The sequence below is a fragment of the Pecten maximus genome, chromosome 2, assembly GCF_902652985.1.
Source record: "Pecten maximus chromosome 2, xPecMax1.1, whole genome shotgun sequence".
Classification (NCBI taxonomy): Eukaryota; Metazoa; Mollusca; class Bivalvia; order Pectinida; family Pectinidae; genus Pecten; species Pecten maximus.
The window spans coordinates 7939501-7955784 of NC_047016.1; the positions used below are offsets into that span (position 1 = coordinate 7939501).

The 16284-nt window shown below is 38.4% G+C and overlaps 1 protein-coding gene across 2 annotated transcripts; it reads left to right on the forward strand.

Moving 5' to 3' along the window:
* The first annotated feature begins 338 nt into the window (after positions 1 to 338).
* LOC117315712 lies at positions 339 to 7315 on the forward strand. 2 transcript variants are annotated; one of them, XM_033870068.1, is made up of 4 exons: positions 339 to 674; positions 2070 to 2165; positions 6529 to 6705; positions 7040 to 7315. In XM_033870068.1, exons 1-4 carry the CDS (start codon positions 632 to 634, stop codon positions 7297 to 7299), a joined length of 576 nt encoding a protein of 191 aa, XP_033725959.1. In that variant the 5' UTR covers positions 339 to 631; the 3' UTR covers positions 7300 to 7315. The 2 variants fall into 2 exon arrangements, with proteins under 2 accessions (XP_033725959.1, XP_033725966.1); XM_033870075.1 differs by having other exon boundaries at positions 611 to 744.
* The last annotated feature ends 8969 nt before the right edge of the window (positions 7316 to 16284 follow it).

The following is a 16284-nucleotide window of genomic DNA, read 5'->3' on the forward strand; positions in this document are numbered from 1 at the left end:
AACTTTATTATAATTATAGGGCAATTTTAAGTAACAATGAACTCGAACTTTATTATAATTATAGGGTAATTTTAAGTAACAATGAACTCTAACTTAATTATAATTATAGGGCAATTTCAAGTAACAATAAACTCGAACTTTATTATAGTTTGAACTTTATTATAATTCTAGGGTGATTTTAACCAGAGACATATCTCGATCATCTCTCTATATATGCCTCTGTTTTAAGTAATAATGAACTCGAGCTTTATTATAATTATAGGACAAATTTAAGTAACAATGAACTCGTCAGTGTGGTATCACTACATTATGATTCACTATGATGACGTGACCTCCTCATTTCGAGTTAGGTGATATCACCCATTCATTGTATATTGTTATAAATGTTATAAGTTCTCTTTATCCGTGAGGTTATTAAAATCTCAAGTTAAACTTTGAAAAATCACATGAGTCATGTCGTAAAACAAATCGCGAAGATATATGCCGATATGTTGAGAGAAAATACTTAGACTCTCAAAATAAACTATGGCTTTTACCTTTATGAACTTTGTTAGCGGCAAACCTGTAAGGACCGTTAATTACCTACCTACACCACAGTCTGCCTGTAAAATAGCCTCGGGATATAGACGTCATGTTCCTAGAACGGAGACACAAAGGATTGTTATACATACATGGTAAATATTAACGTAGCTACCATATTGGTTTTGCTGACAGGCACGACGTCGGAAGTTTGAAGTCTTTAAGGTAAGGGGCACAGTATAAACGTTATACTAGTACGCCAGTAAATTATACTATATTGCTTGGTTTGATTGTTGCAAGCGTCCATGAATATACAGACACTTACATTGTTATTTATATTTAATACTCCACATACTTCATTTGAGTCATTAAGGCGTTAACCTGTTAAAAGCAGACGATTCTTGTCAATGAACATGTGCGCTGTATTGTGATTTTACATCACCAGTTTTTACATCTTGGTGTTGAAGTAAAACTATGATGGACTTATGGTGACTAAAATACATATAAAGGGAGATATAAGGTCCACTTTAGTGATATATTTGTGATTGTCTGACTGGAATGGACAAATAAGTCTATAAAAAGTAACTACAAATGACTCGGGATTGTTTCCCCTTTCTCGTGTTTATTTGGTGTGGTAATTTGTATAATAGCTTTGTAAATATTGTGATTATTATTGACACGATTATGTGAAATATCAATATCATTGCCATGAATGTATGGAATAATTCAGAAGAATATAAGATTTCAAATATTTCTATTCATAATTATTATGTATACAAATTACACGTCCATCAATACCTAACCAGGAAGCCATTCTTTTGTACCACATTTAAGAAGACTGTACTAAATATATGTTTTCTTCCTGTAAGATATGCATGTACAGGGTGTCAAGTGTATCATGTTTAACCGAGAACCAAAGTTCTTTTATAGGTATTTAAAAATCGTCCAAAAACCTGTTGGTATAGATTTCCTTTTAACTCTTCTCCTCCCTTACTCCCCTGTATGTTTAGTCTATGTAGCTACCCACCACTGGGGCGATATAACTAGTTAAAGTGGGGTTCAGTTTAGTTGTTCTGTTAATATCTACCTGATCATTGACATCAATGACAGTACATTAAAGTTGTCCATTATATACAGATAGCCCTGACAATAGACGGTAATGCACTATGTAATTGGAGGCCATTTAAGTTTAGGTAAACATGCGTTGATAACACGCTTCGCCTTGCAATTCATTGTTTAAGAAAACATTGAACTTTGCAGAATGAAAACGCGATTTTGTAAACAAGAAAATATTAACTAATCAAATATACCGAAATTGTGAAACAAAGTTTTATAATTCTTGTTATATTTAAATCAATAAGAAAAACGACACTATCGTTTAGAAAGCATGACTTGCGAAAATGAATAATAACTGGCCCAAAAGCAAACCATATGGGATCGTGATTATGATACTTTGTCCTGACCCCACATTGTGTGTTAGACATTATGTTCAAGGCCTTCGAGGTTTATTAAGGCGTTGGGAGATTTCTACGTTATGGTTATTGTTTCAGCTAAGGAAGGAGGACAACACGAGAAGGAAAACTATAATTCTAAAGTTGGAAACATGACGCAATTCGTTGGAGCATTGTTGTTGGCGGTTCTTACAGGTATTCCCTTTTTATACCGTGTTTACATCGTTGTTATCAAGTCGAATAACCGAAATATTTATGACTAGTATTAGTTTACTAATTACATGTTCATGACCACTTAACTTCAACCTTTATCAATATCAAAAGTGGGACAAAAGACGGGGTTTACACTATAACAGTAAATTACTTTTTTTCTTCTTCGCTGAAATGTGTTTTATACACGTTGCAGATCACTTAGCACTGCAAACTTCTCTTTCAAACCAATTCTTGCTAATAAAAGTAAACCATTGTTAGATTATGTTCATCTTCCCATTGTCTTCTTATCCAATCAGGTAGACACAGAAATGAAAACCACGTCAACTTCGAACCTGCCCTTTGTGCCTTTCTGACATCGAAGACGAATATCATTTCATTCTCCAATGCCCCTTGTACAGTGATTTCAGAACCAAATAGATTAAGCCCTATTATCGAATAAATGCCTCCGTTTTTAAATTACTTATTATCCTATCGTCTGTTAATACGAAAGAAATGTATAATGTAGGAAAAATTGTCAATCAAGCAAATCTGTTAAGAAGAAATTATGTAGTAAATAATTAAATGTTATATGAATGGAATTAACCTGGAATATTTATGAAAATAATTACTTGTAATATCTATGGAAATATTTATTGTAATTTGATGTATCAAATTTTGTATCTACGAACTGTAACTGTGAACGGTAACCGTCACAGACCTATGTCTATACCAGCCATCATCGGTACCTCAGGGTAACCGTCACAGTCCTATGTCTGTGCCCGTCCATCCTCGGTACCTCAGGGTAACCGTCACAGTCCTATGTCTGTACCCGTCCATCCTCGGTACCTCAGGGTAACCGTCACAGTCCTATGTCTGTGCCCGTCCATCATCGGTACCTCAGGGTAACCGTCACCGTCCTATGTCTGTACCCGTCCATCATCGGTACCTCAGGGTAACCGTCACAGTCCTATGTCTGTACCCGTCTATCATCGGTACCTTAGGGTAACCGTCACAGTCCTATGTCTGTACCCGTCCATCCTCGGTACCTCAGGGTAACCGTAACGGTCCTATGTCTGTACCCGTCCATCCTCGGTACCTCAGGGTAACCGTCACCGTCCTATGTCTGTACCCGTCCATCATCGGTACCTCAGGGTAACCGTCACAGACCTATGTCTGTTAGCCGTCCATCCTCGGTACCTCATGGTAACCGTCACAGTCCTATGTCTGTACCCGTCCATCCTCGGTACCTCAGAGTAACCGTCATAGTCCTATGTCTGTACCAGCCATCCTCGGTACCCCAGGGTAACCGTCACAGTCCTATGTCTGTACCCGTCCATCCTCGGTACCTCAGCGTAACCGTCACAGTCCTATGTCTGTACCCGTCCATCCTCGGTACCTCAGGGTAACCGTCACAGTCCTATGTCTGTGCCCGTCCATCCTTGGTACCTCAGGGTAACCGTCACAGTCCTATGTCTGTACCAGCCATCCTCGGTACCTCAGAGTAACCGTCATAGTCATATGTCTGTACCAGCCATCCTCGGTACCCCAGGGTAACCGTCACAGTCCTATGTCTGTACCCGTCCATCCTCGGTACCTCAGGGTAACCGTCACAGTCCTATGTCTGTGCCCGTCCATCATCGGTACCCCAGGGTAACCGTAACGGTCCTATGTCTGTACCCGTCCATCCTCGGTACCTCAGGGTTACTGTCACAGTCCTATGTCTTTACCGGACAATCCTCGACACTCTATGGTAACCCTCACAGGCCTATGTCTATACCGACCAATCCTCGATACTCCATGATAACCGTCACAGGCAGTTGTCTTTACCGGACAATCCTCGATACTCCATGGTAACCATCACAGGCCTATGTTTATACCGGCCAATCCTCGATACTCCATGAAAACCGTCACAGACATTTGTCTTTACCGGCCAATCCTCAATACTCCATGGTAACCGTCGCAGGCCTATGTCTATTCCGGCCCATCCTCGATACTCCATGGTAACCGTCACAGTCCTATGTCTGTACCCGTCCATCCTCGATACTCCATGGTGACCGTAACAGTCCTATGTCTATACCGGCCCATCCTCGATACTCCATGGTCCCCGTCGCAGGCCTATGTCTATTCCTATGGCGCGGGAAGGATGTCATAATTAAATATTTTTGCCTAGGCAGAAATCGAATTTTGCCTAGGCATAAATCGAATATTGCCTAGGCTGAAATATTTTTGCCTAAGCAATATTCGATTTTTGCCTAGGCAGAAATAATTTTGCCTAGGCAATATTTTATTTTTGCCTAGGCAAAAATATTTAATTATGACATCCTTCCCGCGCCATATATTCCGGCCCATCCTCGAAAAAAGACCATCCGCTAGACTGATGCATTTCGTTTAAAGATCAGAGAGGAGACAGAGGCATAGCGTGCACAAGAAAATAAAGGCCGGGCTTACACAACAAAATAAAGCCCGGGCTTACACATGAACATTCTGACCGTGTGTCAGGGGTCAATATTTCAAGTAACCGTCGAATAAACAATCAATTATGACTATATCATCAAATTCTTGTATCAAATAACCAAATTAGTAACTAGTCTACCATATATAATAAAAAACATCATACTTTGTCTACTACTATCAATCCAATGTGTCCTATTGTATAATGATAAGTGTAATTATTCAAAACGAAGAAGGCTTCCGAAAATGTGCAAAAGTTCGGCACCTTCTTCAAACTCGAGCAAGAAGTATTAGTTACTGAAAACCAGTCTAATGTAAGCTTTAGAAGCCCATTTCCTGGCCCGAGTAACGTTGCACAGACACAGGGCAAAGTAAGACTAATATGCACAGACACAGGGCAAAGTAAGACTAATAGAATCTACCATGGGTCTGTTCCTTGGACAGGGATATCTCAACCCGAGTGTAAGAGTTTGGCCAGTCAGCACGAGGCTTGCCGAGTGCTGGCCAGCCAAACTTTTACACGAGGGTTGAGATTTCCTTGTTCGCGGAGCAGACCCATGATTGATTATTTTTCTCACATACATGCAACCAAACGTAAGTTTTTATGAAATTTTTCTTCAATGCTCATTGGAATGTGCGTCAAAATTGATGACGTCATCATTTACGACTTGGTTACTCAACGTAAAATGATGACGTTACGTTATTGTGAGCAGCGTCATATAGCGCGGCCCGGCTGTCTTTACCCACCCTGTGTAAGATCGATTTATCTTCTCCCTAGCAACCGCCGGATAACCCTGTGAAGTATGGGAGAAACACATGTTCGGACCGAAAAACATCCCAGAAAGTGCAAAATTTCCTTGACATGGGATTAATTTCCAACAAACTTGATTATGAACAAATTCCCAAGTCGCAATCGCAAGTTCGTTGTCATCATCACGCAAAACGGACACTGCAAAGAACAGACCTATCAAGAGAAACATAATTGATGTCATAATTATGCGTGACCGGCAACGTATTCCGCTCCGCGGACACATTGGAGAAAACAGCAATTTTTTGTCCATACTCCACATGTATGCCAAGGATTACGCATTACTGGCAGACCATCTTTTCTACACAGCGAAACACAAACACAACTGTATGTGAGTCTTCCTTCGTACAGGTTAATGATCAGTGAAGGATTATTTTCTTGGTTTTCTCAATGCCAAATGTATGGATATTTGCGACCTTCTGGTTGAAGTTTATGCAAGAAAAGAACATTTCTTTCGGTTTCATGCGAGCACAAGGATACGAAGTTGCCAGTACCATGTCAGGACAAGTCAGCGGGGTTCAGGTTCTTATGAACCAGCATGCACCTAAAGCATTGTATGTGCACTGTAAAGCACTTTGGCTTGACCTGGTAGTCGTTCATAGCTCTAAAGAGCCGTGCGTACGGACAATGATGGCCACTGTCCAAGAAGTTGGGTTTGCGTTTAGTTACTAAGTTATTTCATCACTGGTTAATCATTAATCGGCGTCTAGCAATACGAATTTACATCCTCTAGATTTCTGTGTCTTTCCTCAATTCATAACTGCACATTTTTGTTTCAAAAGCTGCAGATTCTGAATTGCTAATTGCTCAAAATTAATCAATTAATTATAAGCATTAATAGGATTTCTTTAGTTTCTCGCTGGTATGAAAGAAAAAAACGAAATTACGCGCATTTTTCATACGTATGTAATTCGAGTTTTCTTTCATATCAGCATGGAACTAAAGAATATTTATATCAATACTTAAATAAAAGGACTTTGAAATTACCAGGCGTGTTGAACCATAACCTAAACAAATACATTGTAGCTGAAACCGGCAACACACACTACTAATGGGAGTTTTAAGATATTGTTTTAGAAAACCACGCTCTATCACTTATACTTGCAGGCACCGTATCTGTGGTGTCCGGCTTCATCAACTGTTACACGTGTTCATACACGATAACTGCCGCACCCTGGATCACCTTTGAATGCGCCAATGACACAGATCACGTGACAACAGGATCCCCAAAGGTGCAATGTGACGACTCGTTGCATTGCGTCACAAAGGTGGTTTACAACGCAGGTATGTTTTATGTTACATGTTCACCGGTTCTACAGTGTTATTACGTTACAGGTAACATGGTTATCGTGATTGTGTTTTTAACAATTTGTTCTGAATCCATGATAATTTGTATCATTCAAATCATATGCTATATTGTATACGAGGAAACATTTGCCCAGCTTTTTGTTTTGCCTAAACTATTCTTTTCACCAATTGTTAAGTTTTTCTCAATATATCAGTATATTCCTGTTATCAAAGACTGACGCAATTATGCGATAAATTTAATTCGTTACGATTATTCTGTTGATCTAACTGCATAGTGAATGTGTTATATTTTGTTTTCGTTACTACTTAGATCTTACACAAATAAAATCGGTCACACGAGGATGCTTTGTACCAGACCCCTTCAAGTGCGGTGTGAATTGTTGTGACCAGAGTATATATGACGTTTCTTGCCAGTACCAATGTCGTTCTGATAGCTGTAACAACAGGGATGTCACCGCCAAACTGAAGCGACAGACCGGTACGGCTTCCTCTACCAGTCCAACTGTCACCATGACATGCGCTCTGATGTTTTGTTACTTTATTTTATATATTTTTGTTGGCATTAAATAAATACCTTGTAAAACAATGAACTTAGTTTTTCTTTGTTTAAAAATCCAGCAAAGAGCAATATTCAAGACTGCATGCTAGATCGTTACCTTCAAACATGTTATAACTAGTGTCTCTCAAGATCAGGGGCATGACACTTCCTCATTCATATTCACGAAACGCTAATTTGCCGATGTTGATTCAATGAGATAAAACCTTAGGCACATCACTATCTCCAATAAACTTTAAATATCAATACATGGTCTAAATCCAATCACAAAAATACTGAAGAGGTGTCTTTCACTAGTAGAAGACATATATTAATATTTCGTTCGTTTTGCCATTCATTTGCAATCAAACTATATCAATCTTTGTTTAATTTGTCCCCGGATGGAAATGTCATTGCCACATATAAGATGTGTTAAAACTCGTTGAAACGCTTTAGAAATGTTAATGGATAGCTGGACTTTAAAAGGAGACTGTTATTCATGATCTGTTTAGCTACAGGGCCTAAGATTATATAGAACTATTTATTCTATCATGGCTGACAAGCTTTACAGAGAATATGGCTGAGAAGCTTTTGCTGCAAGATGGAAAAGGGGGTTATCATAAAATCATGATTGTAAACACTTCTTTTTACCTAAAAGATTTTGCCAAATATCACTTGAAGCACCAAAATAACATCTAAATTCAAAAGGGAAATAATATGCTGTCCCCTTTTTTATAACTACTTCCACTATTTATTCCTATCGTCCTGAACTGAAAGTAGCTCGCACTTGTACTAATGTAACAATGAACCATGCCGCTGTACTGTCTTCATACGACATTAGGTGTTACGAACGAAACAGATATGACATACAAAAATGAACATGCCTTATCAGAAATATGTGTACTTGTCTATATGTTTATTGTGTAACACTTCAGGTGTTTTACATGTACTTATATAAAAGAAAAGTTCAACCGCAGGTTCTTTGATGTAACTTCTTTAATTAGATGGCTCATGGCGTTTTAACATCTTTTCCCCCAGGCTGGTCAAATGGCAATAACTTCTAATATGAGGCTTTAGTTACGTGGCCGAAAATGAGTGCTAGGTACAACATCGAGATGTTGTACTGTCTGCGTCCCGGGTCCGCACTGCACACCCCGTAGTCGTGGACAGTGTCCCTTTTATAGTAGGTTGTTATGAAACCACTTTTGACCATCACGTTTTCAACACGTGAATTAACTTTTACATAAGTTAAGGAATGTTGACATTGGTCCAAAATAGATGGTCACCCTGACTTAATGACTTTAAAATAGATGGTCATCCTGACTTAATGACGTTTAAATAAATGGTCATCCTGCCTTAATGACGTTTGCCTAACGTGGCAGGACTCGCCTTATCTATTTCAACATGTGTAAACATTCTGCCCGCCTTTGACCAACCTGTAGTACATGTATATACATATCATAAAATATCTATGGTAATTATAATTGATAATTATAATTAACAACATTTATAAATTACGCAATAATATTACGTCATCAAGTCCATTGTGTTACATTCCTCCCACGGCCGAAGATTCATAACTTATGAATCTACAAATAAAGTTTTAACACAATGACTTGCAATTAAGTTTAACACAGTTCCTTGAACATCGACAGAAAACCAATCGTCAACATAACAACATAACTCTTTAGCACAGTTAATATCTTCTCATGAAGCACAGAGTTCCAACTCCACATCACAAAATCTTAATATATATATCAACAAAGAATTGTCTATTCATTGTTGACCTATCGTCTCGCTGGCCAGCAAGTCTTTCCACAGCCTGACCTTTGAACCTTACACGGTTCTAGTTTACGAACAAATTGTCAGGTATGTCCGCTCTCCAACTTGAGTGCCGAAATTAAGCGATCACCACGCTCCATCACGGGAGTGTTATCACTTTCCCGAAACAGTCTGATCGGCTGTAAGTTGAAAGGTAGTTGGGTATAAATTCTCTGTTTCCCTCCGTGCTTCTGATTGGTCTCTCACAGGAGCGCTAGGAGTGACGACATCCCTCATAGGTGCTCCTGGTCTGTCACGTAACATCGCCACCTCATAACTGGGTGCAGCTTTGATGTCATTCTTACCATACCTTAACATGGTCAACCAGTGCTTTTTACCCTTTAATCGTTTGCAGTAACAATAGAGAAATATAAATAATCCCAACCCAATAGTAATCGCAGCAGTGATAATAACCGTTTTCCATACCGGAAACGGATCATCCGTTTGGACAGGTTGTAATTCGTAAAGAGATTTAATCAACTTATCCATTGAAATTTGCTTAACATCCTTCAATGCTTCCGGTATTTTAACGCGAGTTAAATTAGGTAACGCTATTTGGAATGGTGTCCATAACTTAACATTAGTTACATTAGCATATGTTTTGATCAACTGATCGATTGGATCTACAATATTGTAAAAACTTTCCTTTTCAAAGAACGGCAATAACGTTATATAATCGTTAGCAGCAGAACAAGAATTATTTAAACGGACCACTCCCATCGGTGGTTTGACTATGACTGCGCGATCCATAGATTTCGCTACTATGTTATCAACCTTACACACTATTGTAAAACGAAGCGTGATTTGGGTGGCTACTAGCCATATCCCTTCTGTTAAATACTCTGCTTTCGGCAGAATAGTATTTGGTGCCACTACCTTTCTACAGTTTTGTTCAATCTTTTCGGTTGATTTAGTAAATAACGCTATTAAACATAATTTGCTCAAATTGGCTGGGTAAACAGGACTTTTAATATTACAATATTTCATAACTGGATTAATGCAATGATTAGATTCGTCAGAATTTAGTAACGCATAATGAGTATGCCCTGTATTTATTGCAAACGTTTCGGCTTCTAATTGATAATTCGCGACCATACCTGCCGTTTGTATGTCCGGTATGATATTGGATGGGCCTGGTAGAGGTAAGTTATGTATTTGGTATATATCGAATCTACCCCGTATGTCTAAGAGAGGGATGGAGATAATTACTAAAATTTGATTTTCTTCAAACACCGTGGTACATGTGAGAAATTTATAGTAATACCATCATTTGGATCTTCAGGAAGTTTCAGGGTGCTAGGTAAATTGACTTTAACCGAATGCAATATATTTCTAAGATTCCCAGGTGTGACTGTACTTGGCGACAAGTGTCCCAATGACAACATATTTAGTTGTAACCCTAAATGTTCCAAGTAAAACCTAGCCCGTTGCATCATTTGCTTTAGATCCTCAATTATCTTATCTAATTGCGTATATAATTGTACAGCTTTATTCAGACCATTTAGTTCCCTTTCCAAGGTGCTCGACACATTTTTCAAATTTTGATCCAGCTGTGCAACACCTGTAGCTAAGTTATTTATTGCTAATCTATTTTCAGATATTTCCCTTCTGGACACATTTAATATTGACATATTTTCTTCCAAAACATGTGCAATATCTTTTTGATTCTTGCTAAGTACCGCTATGTTCCTACGTATTGAATCTAAGTCAGCCTCGGACACTGTGCCGAACAGAAAACTCAGTGCTTTACCTATAATCGGTAACAGAGCTCTTTTTGATCTAGTTTGGTGTAACAGTTTATAATCTAAGAAATTGCCCATAACCGTGTTGTGAGTTGTCCTTACTGTTTCTAACATAGTCCGTAGTCCTATAAAAACATTGAGAAAACCAGCCCTTCCTGGCGTGTCGTACTGTCGTACCACAGTACTGGCTAAAGTGTTAGCCATTTCTATGTCACTTGTCAAGTGTGACATAAATCTATCATATGGTTCCATGTCTATTACAAATGTAACCAACCATTTCGACCTGGGTGTAGTTATCTCATTTACTTTATGAAAAACAACATTTTCTTGAACAATTAAAGCACTGGTTAAACCAAGCAGTAAAGGTAAGATAAGCTTCATCTTCCCTGATGATTCTAAAACAACAATAATATATAGTTGTCATCCAATAACTATTTACAAATATTCAAGGCCTATAACAGTTCAGAAATTGTCCTTAACAACTTCTTAACTGATTCACTGTTTGGACTTCTACGTTTCTTACGTTTCAACTGACGTTTTTGACCTACATGATCGATAGACATTAATTCCTCCTTGTCAGGCTCTGATGAACCATCATTACTGGAATTCCCATTCAATTGATCATTAGACGTTGAGTCTGTATCCTTACTTTCCTCATTATCACTATTTATTCTGGCATTACGTCGTCTAATTCTTTTTGCTAATTCCATTAATGGGATATCTTCTTCCTCAGAAGAAGTATCTCGTTCCTTACGGAACCTCTTAGCTATTTTACTCAGTGGTGTATCGGAGTCAGAATCTGAAGATGCCTCTTTGCTGCTATTGTCACTGTCTTTGTCTGGTACTGCATAAGTTGATTGTCTTAATAATCTATCGCCCCCGGAAGGTATCTCCCAATCATCATTATTTGCTAATCGTATATGTTCCGCGTGTGCTTTAGTCGTGCGCCCGTCAAGTTGATTCTTAATTATAAATGTCACTGGTGTCGTTTGTTCAATAATTCGAAAATAAGGTCGCCATTTCCCTTGTAACTTGTTTTTACGCAAATGATTCTTATAAAAGACGGGATCACCTACCTTAAATTCTAGTGGTTTGCTATTTTGATCAGCATGTTTTGCCTGGCGTTTTTTTAGCTTTCTTCAAATGTCTATGTACTAAAACAAACGACTTGTGTTGCTGTTCGAGGGCTATTTTATGTTGTTCTTCCCCCATGTATTTTCGTCTTGGTTTTAATAATGTATCTACCGGAAGTACGACATCCCTGTTGTATAACAGAAAGAACGGAGAGAATTTTGATGATTCACTTATATAAAACCTAACTGCAGCCAAAGTTTGATTCAGGTAGAGGTCCCAAGTCGTAGATTCATTATCTAATTTCTTAGCCAAAACATCATGTAAGGTTCTATGGAATCGTTCCACTTTGGCATTACTCTGTGGGTGATAGAAGGAGGTCTTAACGTGACTAATGTTCAGTGTTTCTAACACGTGTTTCACTACTCTGTTAACACTTTCTGTCCCATTGTCCGTAATTATTTGTAGTGGTGCCCCGTATCTTGGGAATATTTCTTCTATCAATAAATGGACAATGTTTTCAGCTGATTTGTCAGGAACAGCGAAGGCTTCCGGCCAACCACTGTATACATCTACAAAACTGATGATGTATTTATTTCCCGATAATGTTTTTGGATAAGGACCCGATAGATCTAGTCCGATTTTTGCAAAGGGATACGGTGGTATGTCCGTTTCCTGTAACGGAGGCTTTCTCCTCTTTAAACTACGTGTTTGGCAAGTAACACAACTACTTACATAATCATATAATTGCTTGTAAAGGTTTGGCCAAAAATAGTTCTGTTTAATTGAGTCAAATGTTTTATCAATACCCATGTGACCATTGTCCTCGTGGTATTGTGTCACTACCTTCAATCTAACATGTTCCGGTACATACAGTCTCAGTACAGGTTCATCGTCTGGGTCAGATATATAATATACTACACCCTCAACGACCATATAATGCCTTTGTACCTGACTTGTAGCTTTTCCTTGCTCTAGTTGCTGTTTAATCTGTAATATCCCTTTATCTTTCGTTTGTTCTGTCAAAATGTCAAATTCCTGCCAATTAATTGTAGGTTTCTCTGGTGTGTCAGGGGTGTCTAGTGTACTACTTGCAAATTCTTTAGGATTAAATTGATTAGAATTCAGTGTACTAATTTCAAATGCCTTGTCACTAATGTCTGGTTCATAATCTTGGTCTTCTCTATCCGATACTTCGGCACTTTGTGGAGTACGCGACAATAAATCTGCGCAACTGTTTTCTGGACCTGCTATATATTCAATCTTACAGTTATAACCCGCTATGCTTAGAGCCCAAAGTTGTATCTTTTTATTCTGCATTGGGGAATCTAACAAGTATTTCAAAGGTTTGTGATCAGTTTTGATGATGAACTCAGCCCCGTCTAAATAGTGATCTAATTTTTGCAATGCATAGTGAATAGCAAATGCTTCTTTCTCTACTGTAGACCATCTAGTCTGCGTGTTTGATAATCTGTGAGATAAATAATACACTGGTCTTTCTTCACCATCACAAGTTTGAGTAAGACAGGCACCTACACATGTGTTCGCTAGCATCGGTATATAAAGTGTACGGCTTATTAACATCTGGATATGCCAGGACAGGTACAACCGTCAAACTTTCTTTCAAGAAATTAAAGGCCTCTTCGCACTCAGAGGTCCATTTAAATTTCGCGAATTTCTTTGTCAAGTTTATCAATGGCACTGCTATTTTAGAGAAATTTGGTATAAACCGTCGGTAATAACTACCCATACCTATAAATCCACGTACTTCTCTTACTGTCTTTGGCGCCGACATTGATCGTATAGCTTTGACTTTATCAGGATCTGGTTTAACTCCTACCCTATCTATTACAAACCCTAAGTACTTTGTCTCTGTTTGGGCGAAGTAGCATTTCTTTAACTTAAGTTTTAGATCATGCTTCCTTAACCTTTCAAATGTCTGTTGTATGTGGCTCAAATGTTCTGAAATGGAGGGCGAGAATATCAGAATATCATCTAAATATGCAATTGCAAAACCTTCTAACCCCTGCAATACTCTAGACATTAATTCTTGGAACACCGCTGGAGCATTAGCCAATCCAAATGGCATCACATTGAATTCAAATAATCCCCTATGGCATGAAAAACTTGTCAATTCTTTCGATTTTGGATCCATTGCAATTTGCCAATATCCCGATTTCAAATCTAATGTTGTAAAATATTTTGCTTTGCCTAATAACGCCAAAATATCATCTATAAGTGGTAAGGGATATGAATTGATTTTTTTATCTTATTAACTGCCTAAAATCTACACAAAATCTTTTTGACCCGTCTTTTTTATCAACTATTACCACTGGAAAACTCCAGGGTGATGTTGACCTACTGATAACCTTATCTTCAAGCATTTCATCTACAGCTTTATCAATAACGTTCCTTTTGTTAAGCGGGGTTCTATACGGTCTCATTTTTATTGGAGGGTGGTTACCTGTGTCAATTTTCATTTTCACTGTGTTTGCACAACCTTAATCAGAATCAGTTTTAGCAAAGATATCTTGATTTCTTTTGACCAAATTGACAATGGTTGAATGATGTTCAGTTGTCACTTGTATTTCCTTCTCAAAATCGTCTGACGTAACACTACTGATGTCTTTTGTTACCTTGGTCTGATCTATCGTCACTACATTTTGCTCCGGTACCCCCGAAACCTTACCTAGTGTACATCCTCTCCTCAGTTTTATTGTCTTATTGGTGTTATTAACAATCATTACTGGGAGTCTGAGATTATTGTCAGCTTTAGCTATAGAATTCGTGACCATTACACCTGGTTCATTATGCACATACCCTGTGTCTATAGCTGATATTTGTAATGTGGTGTTTTTAAGATATTCTCTGTCCTTGACTTTACCTTCACGTACTGTGGCGGTCTGTGGTTTTAAAATAACTTCCTTGTGAACTCTAACAAGTGAAGAAATATGAATATCTTCTCCTAATGGTACATAGGCTTTACGTAATCTTAAACAACCTAAATCAAAATAAACTCTAACACCATTGTCTTGTAACCAGTCTCTGCCTAAAATGATATTTCTGTTCATGTTCTTAACAACAATAAACTTATGTGTCAGTGTTTCATTACCCATTCGAAAGTTTAGAGTTGTCGCCCCGTCAATAGTCAATGAGCTACCGTTTACAGATTGTAAGTAAACGTTGTGTTTTTCAGCTTCAGAGGATCTTTTAACATCCGATACACCCTGCTATGAATAAGTGACACTTCTGCTCCTGAATCTACTAGAGCTCTAAATTTTTGTTTATTTATCTTAATTAGAATTGAATTAGGATTTCCTGCCAAATTTATTGTAAATTTATGTTTCTTCTTTGCTTTACTCCTGGCATCGGCCTTATCATGACAGGAGTTTATTAGTTTTTTTCGACCGCTACGTTGTAACCGAGGACAATCGCGTCTAATATGGGGACCCCCACAATGCCAACATTCTAATCCTGGCCTACCCTGTTGCTCATTACCCTGCTGTTGATAATAACGATCATGCTGTCTTTGATAGGCATTTACTTGTCTTGGCGCCCCTGTCCTACATTTTTTTGCTATATGGCCCTGTTTCCCGCATTTGTAGCAGTGCTTATTCCTATAGTGATCTATTTCCATGGGCTCATCCCTCCTATCTGTACTATCAGAATGTCGTGGTGTTAAAGAATGTAAAGCGAACCTACGCCTAAGGTTTTGTTCTCTTCTGGCTATTTCTAGTGCTGTTTTCAACGTTTCTGGACTATCGCGCATCAGTTTCATTCTTACAGCTGAATTACCCAATCCCTTTATAAAGTATCCGACCAGTTGTCTTTGTATTAATTCATTTTTTAGGTCATTACCAAATGAATCGCGCGCGATGTCAGTGAGGCGCTCCGCATATACTTCAACATTTTCATTATGCTTTTGTTTAATTGTAGCCAGAACATCTAATGCGTGGTGTGAATCCACGATTTCGGCGAACCTTAACTGTAATTCAGTTTTAAAGTTTTCCCAATTAACCCCATCATGCTCTTCCAAATATCGCTGCATAAAATCAGCAACCGACCCTCGGGCAGATTGTAATGCGACATATTTGCGCATTTCTTCAGGTACTTGGGTAGAAATCGAGTACCTTTCTACAGCCTTCACCCATTGCTTGAATTCTTTAGCATCCCCCTCAAAAGGCTTTATATTGGTCCCCGCCCCTTGGATAGCTACCGAGGCCCCAAACACCCCGACTTGGTTACTAAGAGATTCACATGCTTTTTTAATCGACGCTACCGCTGGTTCGACCATGATGTTTAGGTATAGTAAGTAAAGACAATCAAAACTACTTACCCCGAAAATGGTCTGAATTTATAGTAGAAAACCGTCGTCGCTACCGCTGT